Source organism: Mixophyes fleayi, chromosome 7, assembly GCF_038048845.1.
Source record: "Mixophyes fleayi isolate aMixFle1 chromosome 7, aMixFle1.hap1, whole genome shotgun sequence".
NCBI lineage: Eukaryota > Metazoa > Chordata > Amphibia > Anura > Limnodynastidae > Mixophyes > Mixophyes fleayi.
The window spans coordinates 115,390,072-115,408,106 of NC_134408.1; the positions used below are offsets into that span (position 1 = coordinate 115,390,072).

At 43.3% G+C, this 18,035-nt stretch overlaps 2 protein-coding genes across 7 annotated transcripts in view; one reads left to right on the forward strand and one right to left on the reverse strand.

Annotated features, from left to right (window-relative positions):
• Nucleotides 1–11: 11 nt before the first annotated feature.
• Nucleotides 12–13,426, reverse strand: YBEY (ybeY metalloendoribonuclease). 6 transcript variants are annotated; one of them, XM_075180450.1, is made up of 6 exons: nt 13,108–13,426; nt 9,886–10,050; nt 8,454–8,667; nt 8,206–8,337; nt 3,352–3,420; nt 12–431 (listed from the first exon to the last, which is right to left on the reverse strand). In XM_075180450.1, exons 3-6 carry the CDS (start codon nt 8,661–8,663, stop codon nt 339–341), a joined length of 504 nt encoding a protein of 167 aa, XP_075036551.1. In that variant the 5' UTR covers nt 8,664–8,667; nt 9,886–10,050; nt 13,108–13,426; the 3' UTR covers nt 12–338. The 6 variants fall into 6 exon arrangements, with proteins under 6 accessions (XP_075036551.1, XP_075036550.1, XP_075036548.1 ...); XM_075180449.1 differs by having other exon boundaries at nt 9,886–10,053; XM_075180447.1 differs by having other exon boundaries at nt 13,104–13,426.
• Nucleotides 13,426–18,035, forward strand: part of MCM3AP (minichromosome maintenance complex component 3 associated protein) — a 41,456-nt gene continuing 36,846 nt past the window's right edge. Inside the window, exons 1-2 of the mRNA XM_075180453.1 lie at nt 13,426–13,523; nt 14,756–17,705. Coding sequence (XP_075036554.1) covers nt 14,816–17,705 — 2,890 coding nt within the window. The 5' untranslated portion in view covers nt 13,426–13,523; nt 14,756–14,815. The remainder of the gene's footprint in view (nt 13,524–14,755; nt 17,706–18,035) is intronic.

Genomic DNA, 18,035 nt, shown 5'->3' on the forward strand with positions numbered 1-18,035 from the left:
ATGGTTCCTCATAAACTTCTACTAGAAAATATTTATTAAAAAAATAAATAAAAAAAAAACAAAGGATCTTCTGTAGCATTCTTGAAGTCTATGCAATGACGGTGGCTTCTGTGCATGTGCAAGATCTCAACACATTTCTAACTGTAGCATAGCTTTTATGAATGGGAGTCTATTATCCAGACATTGCTTTCGATATGATTGTCAACTTTATTAAGAAGCAACCAAACTGTTCCTTAGTAATGATGGCTTCTTTGAAGGACCTCTTGCAGCTTATGAATACCGTGGATCAATCATCACACTGCAGAACTTTGTAATTTTGAGAGTCATTGTAGGCTCCATCAGTGATCAAAGTGGTTTGTAGACAGTGGCTTTAATGTAGACCCAGTGGTTCTGTTTATCTCCATTAGAACCTCATTTTCCTTCTCAAACATCTGTTGACAAGAACAATATATATAACAATTACAGTAATCATTAGTAATTTTTGTATTTCCACTTTTTACAAATACTACTTTGATCTGTTTGCAATTGTCTCAGATATTAAACTAGGACTTTTAAATCAAGGTGACCTTGACTGATAATGGATCAGAGGTGGGGGGAGAGATAACCATGGGTAGTCTTTCTTTACCAGGCAGCATTTATAATTAGAAAAGACCCTACATCTTGGAAGCCACACAAGGCATTCTCTTTGATATATGGCTTACTACAAAAAAGGTTATTTCATTTAAATCAGAGTAGTTTTTTTGTTTGTTTTAAGTGGACATATCCTTTAAGTAGACAAAGCTCCTAGTAAGAGGTCTGTTTATAAAAAATACTCTAGAATACTTAATAATAAAATAATGAAAGTCCACTTTGTCTGTTTGCCAAGAGAAAGATGAAGCCTACCCCTAGATAGCACTCAAATATGCCACTTATACCTCAGAAACTGTTTCAGGAGCTGCAATCCTCCTTTGCATAGTAATCGAAAAACAAAAACATAGGCTATATTCTAGACATTGTAATTGTAGTGCTATATACAATTTTATAATCATTGTAAGGCTCTATGGGATTTTTTGGGTTTATATATTTGTGGAATATATATTTTACAATGTGAATATTAAAATTGTTGCTAATGATTCAAACACAGTTTTTTATTTGTATATGTTAATTTATTTTTGCATAGCTTTTTTCCAAATTGTAATGTTTAGACCAATTAGTGGTGTTTCCTCTGGTTTTGGTTTTTTGTATTCCTTTGCCTGGTTACACTTTAGCTGGTTAGCATGTTGCACTAGAAGAACTTCAGCAAAAAACATTTGTTTAGAAAACAAAATAAACATCCACAACTAACAAAACATGGAGTTCCCATGGGTAGGAACCCTAAGTTACAAACATATCTCACACCTGCCTCAGCCTGTAGCACCTAATTCTCCAGGGCCTGACAACAGTTGAAAGCATACAGCAGTCAGTGCAAACATATCCAGACCCAGGTAGCGTTATTCAGCTGACTAGGGTGCCGGGCTCTGGGGAAGCCACTGACTGGTGTCTAGCCCTATTTTGTAATGCTGTGCGGTCGGCGCTGAGCTTAACTTTAAAAGCCCCGGCCGCCGCACAGCTTCAGATACATGGGGGGTGGGGTGGGTGATCGCATCCCACCTCCCCCGCACACTGTCAAATGCCCTTTCCCTCCTCAGCTCCATTCTCCCCATTCCCCCTCACTGCCTGTCATCATCACATCCCGACAGTGTCAGTGAGGAGCCCGGCAGAGAGGATCAGCTGACTCTCTGAAGAAAAGACCATGTAAGTAAAGAATGGTGCAGGGGGTGGTCAGTGTGATGCAGGGGGGGGCTGTGTGAAGCAGGAAGGGGGGCGGGGGGAGGGGGGGGAGGCTGTGTGAAGCAGGAGGACACTGATGGAAGGGAGAGAGTGTGAAGCCGGAGATGGGGAGTTGTGTGAAGCAGGGGGACACTGATGAGGGGACACACACACACACACACACACACACACACACACTGTGATGAAATGCAAAAAGCGTGATACGGGGGGGGGGGGGGAGGGTCAATTGTATGGTGAAAGGGGGACAGTGTGGTGAAGGGACATTTTAGGGCTGTCTATTTGGATGACTTGTTTCCATTTTGACCAATAAAGAAAAGAGGATGCACATTGCTTTTTACAAGTGCACTATTTATAAACAAGGACTCAAATCATCACAAAAAGTCTGCTGCCAACTGATTGTGTCAAGTTTTTGTTCCGAAATATAACACCAGGCTACCTCCCCTCTAGAAATCCTGCGTTTGTTCCTGGGCAGCAGTGGAATCTGGACAGCATTCTGCATCAAACATCACAGCATCTGTACTGCTGAAGGAGGTAAGGCTCACTTTTATTTTATTTCTTTTTTTACAAAAAAATCAAGTGTGTGAGGGACTGAGATCTGGGTATTTAATGTGTGGTGGTGGGGGCGGTAGTTTGAACGCCACCATAATATCCACAATGTTGCAGTGTGTGTGACTGAAGATGACCACAATGCCTGATAATAATGGAAAACCTTCAAATCATTATCAGACATAATGATAAATGTGGTTGGAAGATGACCTCTATAGAGCTGTGTGTACAGTCCTCTTTTGACCAAATTAACAGGTCCCAGAGATGCCAGAAGTGATCAGGCCACTTGACCCTTAGGGGCTTCAACAACTTGACACTGCAACTCATTCACATGAGCCAAGCAATTAGCCCGCATGTGGCAAGCTTTAGACTGGACTGCTGTGCATTATAGATACTTGAGCACTAATCACTGAATTAATTCAAAGACCTCCATGCTATGTCATATAATGTATGAGTTCATTAAATACATTTTGCAGCAAGTACAATGATAGTCCTATCTATTCATGAGCAAACTGAGTCTGGAGCTTGAATCCAAAATTCAATGGGGAAGCTGTAGCTCCGTTACACCAGTTATGTTAAAGAATTGCTCACTACTACAACTAGCCTGGGAGCAGATAAAAGGTCTTCGAACACTTACAGAACAGACATATCAGATTTTTGAAAGAAGGGAATATGATAACAAAAAGAAGAGAAAATAGAAGTGCAAGCAAAAGTGAGTGATGTTTCCATAAGTGCAGAAGATGTGCCCAGAAACACATTGCACTAGGTTCATACAGCCAATTGAATTTTCCCCTATATGTCAAAGCAGCTACTGCAGCTCACAATGCAGGAGGAACCCATAGCAACCAACAACTGCTGCTTTCATTTTCTTAAAGTATTTTTTTTTTTTTTTATATAATAATAGGTATCATTTGTTAGGTTACTATGGGTATATTGCAACAAATACTAAACTTAGGCTCCAAACAGCAAAATGTTCATTTAGGTGACAACACCAACCTTTCTCCAGTTTTCTGGGATGTCATGTGTATAGCCGAGGAGGTGACATAGACCATGCACTGCAGTCACCTGGCAGAGAGAACATACAAATAAATGTTTGTTTGTTAATTATATGTTACTTTATTGACAAATTACCTGTTTCAAATTGAATCCCGTAATATGACCAACTATTTCCCCTGCATATCTATATCAACTTCTGGAAGAACAGAGCATTTCCATCCATGCTTTAAGTTTACCCATTTTACAAAACCTCTAGAGCACCCAAGTTCTGACTTTTCCACCATGACAAGATATGAGAATTTAATAGCTTACAAATAAATCCTTTTCTCCAAAGATAACGGGGGTCACAAACATCATTTTGGAATTAAGGTTCATCAGGAACCTGCACTATTAGAGTGGAACCTCCTCCTAAGCTAGCTCAAATCCTCAGACATTTGGGAACACAGACATCACTCTGGGGACATCCCAAAGACTTCATATGGGGATGGTGGTATGTGAGACACCCCCCCTATTAAGCAGTGGAAGGGGTGCTGGAGGATGACAAGGATCAAGTATTTTTTCGGTTAACATTTTGCAAAACTAGTACATTAAGATTCCACTGGATGAGGTCTAAGTGTGTAGCCTGGATTCTCTCTCTGGACTGAAATCCAGAAATAATGTTGGCAGTGTACAGAACACTACTGCTCACTACAGCAAAATACAGAACGGTAGGACAGAGCAGCCAACTCTGGACCAAGAAGATGATGCCCTTCCAGGACATCCGGTTAATAAGCCAAGCGAGATCCAATGGCCCACAGGAGACAACTGAGAAACCCCTGACATCAATTTTAGGTGCCCTGTTTTAACTCTGGAAAGATGTCAGAGATGTCTACAAAAATGAAAACTTTTAAGAATCTGAGAAGCAGCAACATCCTCATTTCCTCTTCTTGAACTAAGAAAATAGGATAAACTTGTCCCAATGGCCAGGTAAGCGTCCCAGAAATCACTCTGCAAATGAGTGACAATTATAAGAAAGCATAACTATAGCCTAAGAAAAAATATCGACATTGTATTGATTATAAAGTAATTTTGCAGGAAAGAAAAATCAGAAAGAAATCACCATCTAAATTACACACGGCTGATATTTGTATAAAAACATTCAGTTTCATGGTGGTGTTAATGTGAATCATGCTCCTGGTAACAACTATTAGGACAGGTTGGTAGAAATGAATGTGCATGAAGAACATTATTTCTTCTTGCTTTGCTTCCATGAAGCCACATTGATGAAATTGGCATACCCAGCACTCCACTAAAACAAAAATATTTCTTGACGAAAGGCCTCAAGCATCAGCAAAATATCAAAGTTGTATTTGTTAGATAATGGACAAATGGGTAAAAGCAAATAGAGAGATTATAGATGGACAGGGAGGACAGAGTAACATAATAACATATTTGACAAATTAGAACTAAATAGAATATCCAATTGTATGTTAATTGATAAATGTCACAATAGCAACCACTGGCTGGTATTAGCGCAACTAAGCAGGGAGGTGCGGAGTCTAACGCTCCTCTGGTGTTCATCAGGGACCCCCACAAGGAACTATGGACTTCGCTGCGTGAGGTGCCCAGGTCGCTGTTCTCCAAGTTAGTCACCAGCGCAGTGGTGTGTGTCCCCCGCCTCCTGCCATGATACAAGCAGCGTTGTATTGAAGATGCCAGCTACTCCACAAGCAGGTGGAATCTAGCGAAGGACTGCTTCAACATTTGAGCTTCCGTGAGGATATAACTACTGGGGCCAGTGTGTCAATACTGCTTCAGCAAGAAGACAGGAGATATATTGCACAAGCCCACTGCTTGTACCCAAGGATAGACAGGAAGTGTCCCAGATAAGCCAAACCTACAAGAGAAATGTGAGCCCACTAGAAAAACTCCTTTCTTCGCTGATAGACAGGAACAAGACACCAGAGTGAGGGAGGATTCACCTTATATACCCTTCAGGTGTGCTTCTTTTCCGTCTCTACTCATCATCATCATTTACTTATATAGCGCCACTGATTCCGCAGCGCTGTACAGAGAACTCACTCACATCAGTCCCTGCCCCCATTGGAGCTTACAGTCTAAATTCCCCTAACATACACACACACAGACAGAGAAACTACGGTCAATTTTGATAGCAGCCAATTAACCTACCAGTATGTCTTTGGTCATCAGCTGATTAGAGATGTAAACCCATTGTAAGGGCTGCCATGGAGTAAGCAATATTCCACCTTGGCAAAACCATGTTGCTCTGCATGGAAAACAATTTAAAATTAAAATGAAAACCAGCCACAGCCTGAGCGGTGGAAGAGGTTAAGCTAGCATAAAAGAAGGAGTTTGATTTTTAAGGTGCCCTATCTACTGTTGGTGGAATTTAACCCCAGAGTGATTTCTGTGTCTTCTAGATAGCTAAAGGAGAACTGTTAACAGAAGTACACGCCAATGAGTAATCAAAGTGCTTTATCTTCAAATGGTAAATTCTTCCATTGGGTGAGGCAGCCTATGCCAGATATATTTAATTGATAATACCATAGGTATGATAAGTATATAACTATTTTCTTAAATCTCAAATACTTTGGATATTGAAGATGTTGCCACTTTGAAAATAATTAATAAAAAGGTAACTGCTATTGTATATTCTTAATTGGTTACATATTAAAAGTAATCTTTATAGTCCACTCAAAGGTAATGCATTTTATTTGATTAAATTGTACTGATATTGTGTGTCTGTGTGTGTCTGTTAGAGAATTTAGACTGTAAGCCCCAATGGGGCAGGGACTGATGTGAGTGAGTTCTATGTACAGCGCTGCAGAATATGTGGCGCTATATAAATGGTGATGATGATGATGATATTATTCTTACTATTAATTACAATACTTTTTAATTGAGGAGACGGCAAACATGGTATTTAGATATTTAACTGGTAAATAGTCAAAGGGCATGTTTGGTATTAATCACGGGACCATTAAGCTTAAAATAAAATGTAGCTTATATAAAATAGCTACTAATAACATTCACAAATATATGAAATTTTCCCCCCATAGAACTATAGATGTTTGACACTGTTACATTAGCTGTACAAAGTAATACACGCTAATGATCTCCGTTATGAAACATTTTATGCAAAAGAGGCTAAAGGCTCTTAACCACTGGCATTGTGTTTGAGATACGGCTCAAATGCAATATACCTGCGGTCGATGTGCTCTGCCCAAGTTTGCGTATGTTTGTGAATGCATCAAGCACTCAAGCGGCATGGAGCGGCATTCATTTCAGCAAGATTTAGTGTGTGTGTGCGCTACATGTAGAAATACCATCAGAATAATTTTTTTTTTATTAGAATCAATGGGAAAAGCAGATTAAGTATAAAAAAAAAAAAAAAAAAAAAGGCCAATGCAACTCCACCCCTCCTAAATCTCACTACCAGCCCCAGCTCTAGGAAACCTGGGCTAGTTCCAACTAAAACAGGGGGACAACAAGTGCTAGAGTGGAAAACAGCTCCAACCTAGGACGGTTGTAACTACCAACTAGGTAACCTGCATCCCAGTCATTGTGGAAACTAGCACGGAGTGTCAGCAGAAAAACCCCAGAAACCCTACTTCGCTCCGTGGGTAAATAAGTGGCCATTAAGACCCTGCTACATTATATTAAAATAATGTAAATAAAACACAGACATGCTTGTTAAAGAAACATTTATTGAAATAAATGTATTAATAAAATATGCATTACTAAACAAAAAACACTTAAATGAAATGTACAGGTCACTGAAATGAATGGGCCATTGAAATCAATAGGAAAAAGAAAGCACAGTGCTGGTGTAGCAGCTTAAGTAATCCTAGTGCATAAGTACACAGTGCACTCCCACTCAGGAAAATGGACTTTTTCAGTGTGGAGATTTGCTTTGAATGCACAGATATAGATCAAGAAGTGTCCAAAAGAAAAACCCACAATACAAATGCACACAGGTGCAAGTGAACACATATGGCTATAGACATAGGGTGGCCTGGTAGCATTGTTGCCTAACATCGCTGGAACCAGGAGTTTGATTCTGGCCAGGGCACTATTTGTGTGGAGTTTGTATGTTTTTCGTGTATTGACATGGCTTTCCTCTGGGTACTCCAGTTTTTTACCCCCAAAGTCCAAGTACATATAAACAATAACAAAAAAGGACACAAGGGGAGATTCAATTATCCACAAGGTCCCTTGAGTACCTTGTGCGATGTGTTTCTGTGCACATTTACCTCTATGAGGTGCAAGCAAAAATGAGCAAAGATTATTAACAGAAACATCAGGCTGATACACATCATACAAGGTTCCTACTTAATATTGTGGCTAATTAAATCACCCCCTTTGAGGTGTGAGCAAAAATGAGCAAAGATTATTACATACAACATCCTGCTGAGACACTGCTGTTGCAAGGTTCCTACAGGACCTTGCAGCCAATTGAATTTCCCCAAATGAGTTTTGTTTTTATATGCATTAAAAATGAAAGTCAGGCACACCAGTGAGTAAGGGCCCTAACAGAGGCTTGCTGTAGTCTTCTGCAATATAAATACTGACAAGTAATCTGTTCTGCATTACAAAAGATCTCCCCTTACAATCACAACCTTGTATTAAATAGTTCTGTACTGATAAGCTCCTGGAATGTTTACATATATTTTAGAATGTTATTACTTGCTATTTTATGGAAGCCAATTGGCTCAGAGCTACTTTCATGTATTTAGCTCAAAACTTAGGAATTACTTTACAATATGGTGCAACTGTCCTTGAACATGCCCCAGGGTTCACCATTGTCCCTATACCATTTGTTGTTATAAACACCATAACATAGATATAACTTACAGTCAAAACATTGTTAAAATCCTCTTGCGTTTCCTGGCACTGTCGATATATATACTCAACTCCAAGGTAAATGTCACCTAAATTGTATTCATCCTGAAATGATGGATCAGGTAAGAATCCGGGACACAGACCCTGCAAGTGCAAATCGTACACATCTCTTATAAAAACAAACAGAAAGAATAGTGTATATTTATAATGAAGGATAACATTGCCATTTATCTGAACAGTCTTGTTTGTTCTTCAAGTACCTCATGAAATGGGAATGACAGTACATTCGTAGCCAAGTCCTTTTTTCTATAATCTTTGTTAATTTGTCGGATTCTTGCATTATTTATGCATATTACCCCAAGATCGAACATCCCCACTCTGAGACAGCTCCTGGCAATCTCTAGATTCTTGCGCAGGGGAACTCTGCGAAGATAGACCACTCGCTGCATGTTCCGTATAAGGAGAGACATCACTCTGTGGGAAGAAAATAGTATATTGAAATAGTCTAATGGTAACTGCACAAACTGTCATTTTATGAATTTTAAATAACAGATCTATTCATTAAACAATTTGTGCACCCAAACACAAGGAACAATCACAATCCGATAAACCTGTTACAGTGATCACGTGCAGAAAATAAATCACTTAATGGTGATTGGTTAATCTGAAAACACATATAGCAATACAATTGTTTTCAAATAGTGTTCTAAATTTCAGGCTTGGGCTTCCATATTAACAATGATACATTCCAGCGTCCAGTGATGTAACTTATTATGACTTACAAGGGTTGGTTGTTACATTCTTCGTGTTGGAATAAAGATCTATATCACCATCTCTCCTGTATTGACTTCTAGGAGAACTGTTCATTTTCTATTTGTTTAATTACAACAAAGTGTAAGTACTGATTTCAAGAACAAAATGATAATCCTAATGATAATGCAGATAAAGGTGGCAGATGGTATCGCAAAGCATCGCCTAATTAACTTTAGATAAATGTAAAATTATAAACATCACAGTTACCTTCTGGTAAATAGGACTCCATTGCATTTCGTAATAACACACTTACTTACTGAATTATATCATACTCTCCAGGGGAGGGCTGGCAGACCGCAGCCCGGGGGGCAAGCACACAGCACTGACCCATAAGTAGCGGCCCATCCTTAAAGGGTGGTTTTCAGTACAATATATATTTATCAATATAAATAGAGCCTATTTTAGTGTTGCTTAATCCAGCGATACTTTATTAGTATAAATGAAAAATCTTAAAAAAAACAAAAAACAAACCTCACTTTATATTGCATTTTATATGATCCTGCTCCCTACAGCCCTTTTATCAAAATGCTAAAAGCCTGTTTTCTTTAAAAACCTGGTGTTTTTGCCAGCAAAACCACTGTTTTTTTTGCTTCGCCCTACATACTAACAGGGTTATTAATTGTTTTAGGGTTAACCTAAGCCAAATAATATTAGGGGTGGTCCTGGGAGGAGGAGCAGAGCACTAGGTGTCAATCTGACACCCTACCCCAGAACTGGATTAAGGCTATGGGGACCCGGGGCACTTTAAACATGGGGGGTGGGCCCTATGATGTAACATGGTTATCATTTTAGACAAATACACAGGCAATACTGTGTGCACTACTGTTAGGTGCATGCAGTTCTGCCTTCACGAACAGTACACTGTGAACTGGGACATACCTCCCAACTGTCCTTGCAGTCGGACCAAATCCTGACTAAGCGAGATAAGTCACCCAAATTTGGGACTGCCCCACACGTTGGCAGACTGTCCTTCTCACTGTCACCCCTTGTGGCTGCTGGTTTAGCTCATTTGCTGCTTGTCTGGATCCTGGAACGCTGGAGGCCCTACTTGGAAAAAAAATAGGTACATACAATTTAGAAAACGCCAACCAGCCTCAACATTAAAATAATAATATTCACATTTGATAAATAGATCCACTTCCTTCAAAACAACATTGACATTAAATAACAAACACAATGAATAGACCTATTTCCCTCTAGTCAGCCCCAACATTAAATTAATAATATGCCCATTTAATATATAAACCCCTTTCCCTCCATCCAAACTAAATAGCATTTATGTTTAATAGAACCATTTCCTACAACCTTCCCGGCATTAAATAATTCATATTCACATTTAATAAATAGCCTTCCTCACCAAACTCAGCCCCATATTCAAATAATAGCCCAAACCACCCCAGCATTAAATTAAAGGTCGCATCACCTCACCTTAAATGAATAGGCCCCACTAACCGCACCATCACTCCACAAATAAAATATAACCCATTAAATAACAAATCCTCACCATTAAATAGCCAACCTCCGACACTATATTATAACCCCCCTTGCTTCACACATTATTTTAACATACTCCACAAACATTATGCTGATATGCTCCCCCCTCACACACAATGGTGCCATGCCTCCCCCGCCCCCTCACACTACTGCTATGCCACACACACACACACACACCTGCTATGCCACACACACACACACACCTGCTATGCCACACACACACACACCTGCTATGCCACACACACACACCTGCTATGCCACACACACACACACACACACACCTGCTATGCCACACACACACACACCTGCTATGCCACACACACACACACACACCTGCTATGCCACACACACCCACACCTGCTATGCCACACACACCCACACCTGCTATGCCACACACACACACCTGCTATGCCACACACACCCACACCTGCTATGCCACACACACCCACACCTGCTATGCCACACACACACACACCTGCTATGCCACACACACACACACCTGCTATGCCACACACACCTGCTATGCCACACACACCTGCTATGCCACACACACCTGCTATGCCACACACACCTGCTATGCCACACACACCTGCTATGCCACACACACCTGCTATGCCACACACACCTGCTATGCCACACACACACACACACCTGCCATGCCACACACACACCTGCCATGCCACACACACACCTGCCATGCCACACACACACACACACCTGCTATGCCACACACACACACACACACACCTGCTATGCCACACACACACCTGCTATGCCACACACACACCTGCTATGCCACACACACACCTGCTATGCCACACACACACCTGCTATGCCACACACACCTGCTATGCCACACACACACACACCTGCTATGCCACACACACACACACACCTGCTATGCCACACACACACACACCTGCTATGCCACACACACACACACACACACCTGCTATGCCACACACACACACACACACACACACCTGCTATGCCACACACACACCTGCTATGCCACACACACACCTGCTATGCCACACACACACACACACACACACCTGCTATGCCACACACACACACACACACACACCTGCTATGCCACACACACACACACACACACACAACTGCTATGCCACACACACCTGCTGTGCCACACACACACACACACACACACACACACACACCTGCTGTGCCACACACACACACACACACCTGCTGTGCCACACACACACACACACACCTGCTGTGCCACACACACCTGCTGTGCCACACACACACCTGCTGTGCCACACACACCTGCTGTGCCACACACACCTGCTGTGCCACACACACACACACACACACCTGCTGTGCCACACACACACACCTGCTGTGCCACACACACACACCTGCTGTGCCACACACACACACCTGCTGTGCCACACACACACACCTGCTGTGCCACACACACACACACACACACACACCTGCTGTGCCACACACACACACACCTGCTGTGCCACACACACACACACCTGCTGTGCCACACACACACACCTGCTGTGCCACACACACACACACACACACACCTGCTGTGCCACACACACACACACACCTGCTGTGCCACACACACACACACACACCTGCTGTGCCACACACACACACACACACCTGCTGTGCCACACACACACACACACACACACACACACCTGCTGTGCCACACACACACACACACACACACACACACCTGCTGTGCCACACACACACACACACACCTGCTGTGCCACACACACACACACACACACCTGCTGTGCCACACACACACACACCTGCTGTGCCACACACACACACACACCTGCTGTGCCACACACACACACACACACACACACCTGCTGTGCCACACACACACACACACCTGCTGTGCCACACACACACACACACACCTGCTGTGCCACACACACACACACACACCTGCTGTGCCACACACACACACACACACACACACACCTGCTGTGCCACACACACACACACACCTGCTGTGCCACACACACACACACCTGCTGTGCCACACACACACACACACACACACACACACACCTGCTGTGCCACACACACCTGCTGTGCCACACACACACCTGCTGTGCCACACACACACACACACACACCTGCTGTGCCACACACACACACACCTGCTGTGCCACACACACACACACCTGCTGTGCCACACACACACATCTGCTGTGCCACACACACACACACACCTGCTGTGCCACACACACACACCTGCTGTGCCACACACACACACCTGCTGTGCCACACACACACACACACCTGCTGTGCCACACACACACACCTGCTGTGCCACACACACACACACACCTGCTGTGCCACACACACACACACACACCTGCTGTGCCACACACACACACACACACACCTGCTGTGCCATACACACACACACACACACACACACACCTGCTGTGCCACACAGACGCTATGCCACACACACACCTGCTATGCCACACACACACACCTGCTATGCCACACACACAGACCTGCTATGCCCCACACACACACACCTGCTATGCTATGCTATACACACACTTTACTAACACCCCACCACTTACCTACTTCCATCCGCGCGATGTGCTCCTATGTGATTCCAGTCTCTCGAGCCACACAGCAGGACGGATCTCCAGATCCGCAGCGGACAGTAATGTAAGGTAAGGTAGCTGGTCCCGGAGGAGGGGCCATCCACCAAGCAATAGCGACTTGGGTCGGTCTTTACATCGGCCCAAAATAGGCTTTGTCTGTCTGTCATATGACCCCCGGCCCAGCTGGCCCCTGATACTATCGTGTCTGCAGCTCTTTAGACCCCGAAAATGCGCTGACGAAGTTCAGCGGAACCTTCGTTGTGTGTGCCGCGGGGAACATTTTCCTAACGGACCAAAAACACATTATTACAGACACCGGAAATAGTTGTGGTGACACCGGAAATGTACAGAGAGTTTATGATTTCGTACGATTAGTTTTCCCCTTATGTGGATGTGAGTATATATATTTGTAATATGTTAATTACTCTGTTTCATTTATTTTATTCCAATCAGATTTCACTTAATTGGGTAGAGCAGAAGGTGTTTACTTAACCAACCTGTGGCTCTCCAGCAGTGATGGTACTACAAGTCTCAGCATGCCCTGCTTGTAGTTGCATAACATCTGGAGAGCCACAGACTGATTGAGCCTGGTGCATATATTTTGTTTGCGCTTTTCATGTAATATTTTATTACGTCTGATCCTTCTGTCCTCTTACTGCATCCAGGCAGCTGTACCCTATCCATATCTCCACAGATATTGACAAGACTGCAACACGATGTGTTGAATATGTGAAATAGTAACGCTCTTAGTTGTGTTACCTCAACTGTTTGTACTAGTTTCCAGTAACGCAATATATATTTTAGTTGCTGCCAATAATATAGGGAATAATGTACACACTACAGTATAATATACTAAAGTCACCAAGTAGTGATTTATGGTGGACATAGAACTAAATGCTGACTTGTAATGTCCTTCTGATTATTCACAACAATGTAATTTTTTTTTATATTAGACCAGTCATTTTTGAACTACAAACTTGTTGCATTAGGTGACTTTCTTTTCTTGGTTGGTTTTGCCTTCACTGGCAATTGTGCATTGCACTATGAACAAGTTGTGGAACAAGTGAGTCACTACTCATCAAATATATATCTATTTCACAGAATATATATGTATATGTGTGTGTGTGTTCAAGTTACTGCAATATAGGGATGGTCTCTTTTCTTTTACATACTGAGAGTAATATAACAGCACTCATTTCTCCACCTATGCAGCTATCACTATCAAGGCAGGTGGTATCTAGTGATTATCAACAGGCTCCCAGATAGGAGGTTTATCTCTATGTTCCAACATATCTATATACTTATAGTTATGGGACATTAATTCTGCTATTCTTTACGCGATGGAACACATTTAGACTGAGCAATGATGTGCAAGTATGTAGTGCCTTTTCCTTGAATGCAGACAGAACAGTGAGATATGTACAGAAATGTTTCTTGTTTCTGATAATATACCTGAAATACATTTCTAAACAGATCAACTTTATTGTAAGTTTGCTTAGCTCAGTGTTTCAATGTTGAGTGATATAGAGTAAATTGTCTTTAACCTATAATGTAAAAATGCAGTATTTTCTAGACCAAATATTTTTTTTTTATGGATATGAGTCTAATCTGTGTCTTATTTTTAGGTCTTTGATACCTGTGCTGGGACATAATACACTCCTGTGCTATTAGTTCCCTCTGACAAGATGAACCCTAACAACTTGTTTGTGGAGCCGCAAACTTCAAGCACCAATAACCAAAACAACTTTATGTTTGGACAGACATCTTTATTTGGCCAGAGTGCAGCTGATCAGTCTGCTCCTACATTTGGACAGACTCCTCCTATTGGCCAGTCTCCTCAATTGTTTGGACAGCTCAGTAGTAGCCAACCTGCTACTGTGTTTGGACAGAATACGACTAGCCAATCTTCTATCTTTGGACAAACTACCGTAACACAATCCTCTCATGCATTTGGACAAGCCTCTGCAGCACTGCCTGCTCCGACATTTGGACAGGCCACTGCTGGAACGTCTAGTTCTATTTTTGGACAGACTGCTGCTGGTCATTTTTCTGCTACGTTTGGACAGGCGTCTGCTGGGCAGTCTGCTCCTACGTTTGGACAGACCTCTACTGGGCAGTCCGCCCCTACGTTTGGACAGACCTCTACAGGGCAGTCCGCCCCTACGTTTGGACATGCCGCTGCTGGGCAGTCCGCCCCTACGTTTGGACAGGCCTCTGCTGGGCAGTCCGCCCCAGCGTTTGGACAGGCCTCTACTGGGCAGTCCGTCCCTGCGTTTGGACAGGCCGCTACTGGGCAGTCCGCCCCTGCGTTTGGACAGGCCGCTGCTGGGCAGTCCGCCCCTGCGTTTGGACAGGCCGCTGCTGGGCAGTCCGCCCCTGCGTTTGGGCAGGCCGCTGCTGGGCAGTCCGCCCCTGCGTTTGGACAGGCCGCTGCTGGGCAGTCCGCCCCTGCGTTTGGACAGGCCGCTGCTGGGCAGACCGCCCCTGCGTTTGGGCAGGCCGCTGCTGGGCAGTCCGCCCCTGCGTTTGGACAGACCTCTGCTGGACAGTCCGCCCCACCTTTTGGACATGCCTATACTGGGCAGTCCGCCCCAACCTTTGGGCAGGCCACGTCTGGGCAGTCCGCCCCTGCCTTTGGGCAGGCCACGCCTGGGCAGTCCGCCCCAACCTTTGGGCAGGCCACGTCTGGGCAGTCCGCCCCAACCTTTGGGCAGGTCACCTCTGGGCAGTCCGCCCCAACCTTTGGGCAGGCCACCTCTGGGCAGTCTGCCCCAACCTTTGGGCAGTCTGCTATTAACCAGTCTATTTCTCCTTTTGGACAGGCAACCGCTCCAGTATTTGGGCTTGGAAATGGTGGTCAGTCTACTTTATTTGGACAGTCATCAACTGGGCAGACTGGCCCCACTTTTGGACAAGGCAATACCAGTCAAGCATCTGTCTTTGGACTAACTACTACTAGCCAATCTGCATCTCCCTTTGCGCAAGCACCATCTAGTCAAACTGCTTCTAGCTTTGGCCAGACAACTTCTAACCAACCTGCTTCTTTATTTGCACAGCCTGCTACTATCCAATCTACAACCCCCTTTGGAAACAGTGCCACAGTATTTGGACAGGCAGCTACTGGCTCATCTGTATTTGAACAGTCAGCATCTAAGCAGTCTGAAAGAGAGTTAAATCAGAGTTCACTGTTTGGACAGCCAGCTTCTGGATCTAGCTTTGCATTTAATCAGCCAGCTTCAGGCCAGACTCCTTTGTTTGGGCAGAGTACAACTTCGCAAACGTTTGGTCAGGCAACCTTCACCCAATCTGCCCAGGCAAATACTGGGCAAAGCAATTTTAGTGAATCTGGCTTCCAATCTACATTTGGTATACCAAGTACCAGCCAGGAATCCAGTGCTGAATTTGGACAGCTAAACTCTGCCCAACCACCTTCTTATGCTCAAGCAACATCAGCGCAGACATTTGGAATTGCATCCACTGCACAAACTGGTCATTCAGGAAAGACAAATGTTTTTGGGGAAACAGGTGATAAAACTTCAGTCTTTGGTCCACCATCAAACACTTCCTCCTCTGGGCAGACTATAAATGCAGGACAAGCTTTTGGAGCTACCATGCAGATGAGTACCGGTTCTATTGTACCAGACTCCAAGTCAACCACCGGCATGACAGCTTCACCTTTTTCACATATATCTAGTATGTCTTCTGCTAGTTCTGAGCTCAATTTCAAACCTCTTGCAAATACAACTTTTAAGCCTATCTTGACTGGATCAAGTAAACCCAGTCAAATGTCCACTTCTTCTTTTACCTTATCAACTCAAGCAAAGAGTGAGGTAATGGAGCAGCCTATGTTTGGAATTCCAACTGTGTCTTCCGAATCAGTGGAGAGACAGAGCAGTAGTTTTTTCACTTTTTCTTCAGACAAGAAAAGGAAAGATGAAAGTGGGTCTTCTGGGCCTCCATTTGCAAGTGCTGATAGTAGTTTCAGTAGTTTTGCTGAAGATCCCAGAAGAGAAGAATTCCTCAAAGGAGTAAAGAGAAAAGAAGACCAGGGCCGCTCTCCCCGTAAAAATGAATTTGCTTCTTCTGATGATTCATCTCCAGATCTGCGTAGTGATCATCCACCAGTAAAACGATCTAGCAGGCTAAATCGAGATCTAACAGGAGGTGCTAACCTTTTGGTAAGAAGCTTGTATGATGTTGTTAAAAGTCAAATGAAATCTCAGCACAGGAAAGATCCCAAAAAAGAAGAGAAAACAGTTTTTCAGATTAATGAACCAGATCCTGATTCTTCAGCACCAGGTCATTCAGGAGTAAGAAGTCATCCACTAGCTGGATCTAGCCAAACTGGAATAGTTAAAACCATCTCAGCAGTGGCTGTAGCCAGTCAACCTACATTTAGTAAGACTCAACCTCCTGCTACAGTATCCCAGATAATTTCTAGCAAAATGGTTTCAGCGGCAGGACTTGGCCACCAAGCACCTGAGCGTGACTATTCTACATCTGGCGCAAGTCAGTTAGTGTCTGGCCGAATTCAGCCTTTACTAGAGGAGGGAGAGCTGCCTGAAGATTTTGAAGGTATTTGCGCACAATTTGTTTCAATATTTTTTTTTTTAAATTTATTTTCATAGATGTTTGAAGCCACATTTTGTAACCGTGAGCAAGAGAGGGAAATTGTGGCATTGGAGGTAGCACAACATGAATTAGTGTTGTGACCAGTAATCTCAAAGAAAAAGTGACAGGGCTAAACCAGTGACAAAAGTCAGCATATTTCAGTGCAGAAAGCACATTCTGAAAAAGTAGTACAAGCAGCCAAGCAAATTGATAAGTTGTCATGATCACAATCCTGTTTATTAACTTATAAACAGGATTGTGAAAAGAGGGGGGAAAAAAGAGAAAGGGCCTTAT

What these genes read in the sequence shown, in the direction of transcription:
- YBEY (XM_075180450.1), bottom strand. Translation starts at nt 8,663, where the DNA reads ATGTCTCTCCTTATACGGAACATGCAGCGAGTGGTCTATCTTCGCAGA. An exon ending in ATTTTAACAATGTTTTGACT is followed by an intron (nt 3,421 to 8,205) that starts GTAAGTTATATC and finishes TCTCTCTGCCAG; the next exon opens with GTGACTGCAGTGCATGGTCT. An exon ending in TCCCAGAAAACTGGAGAAAG is followed by an intron (nt 432 to 3,351) that starts GTTGGTGTTGTC and finishes TCTTGTCAACAG; the next exon opens with ATGTTTGAGAAGGAAAATGA.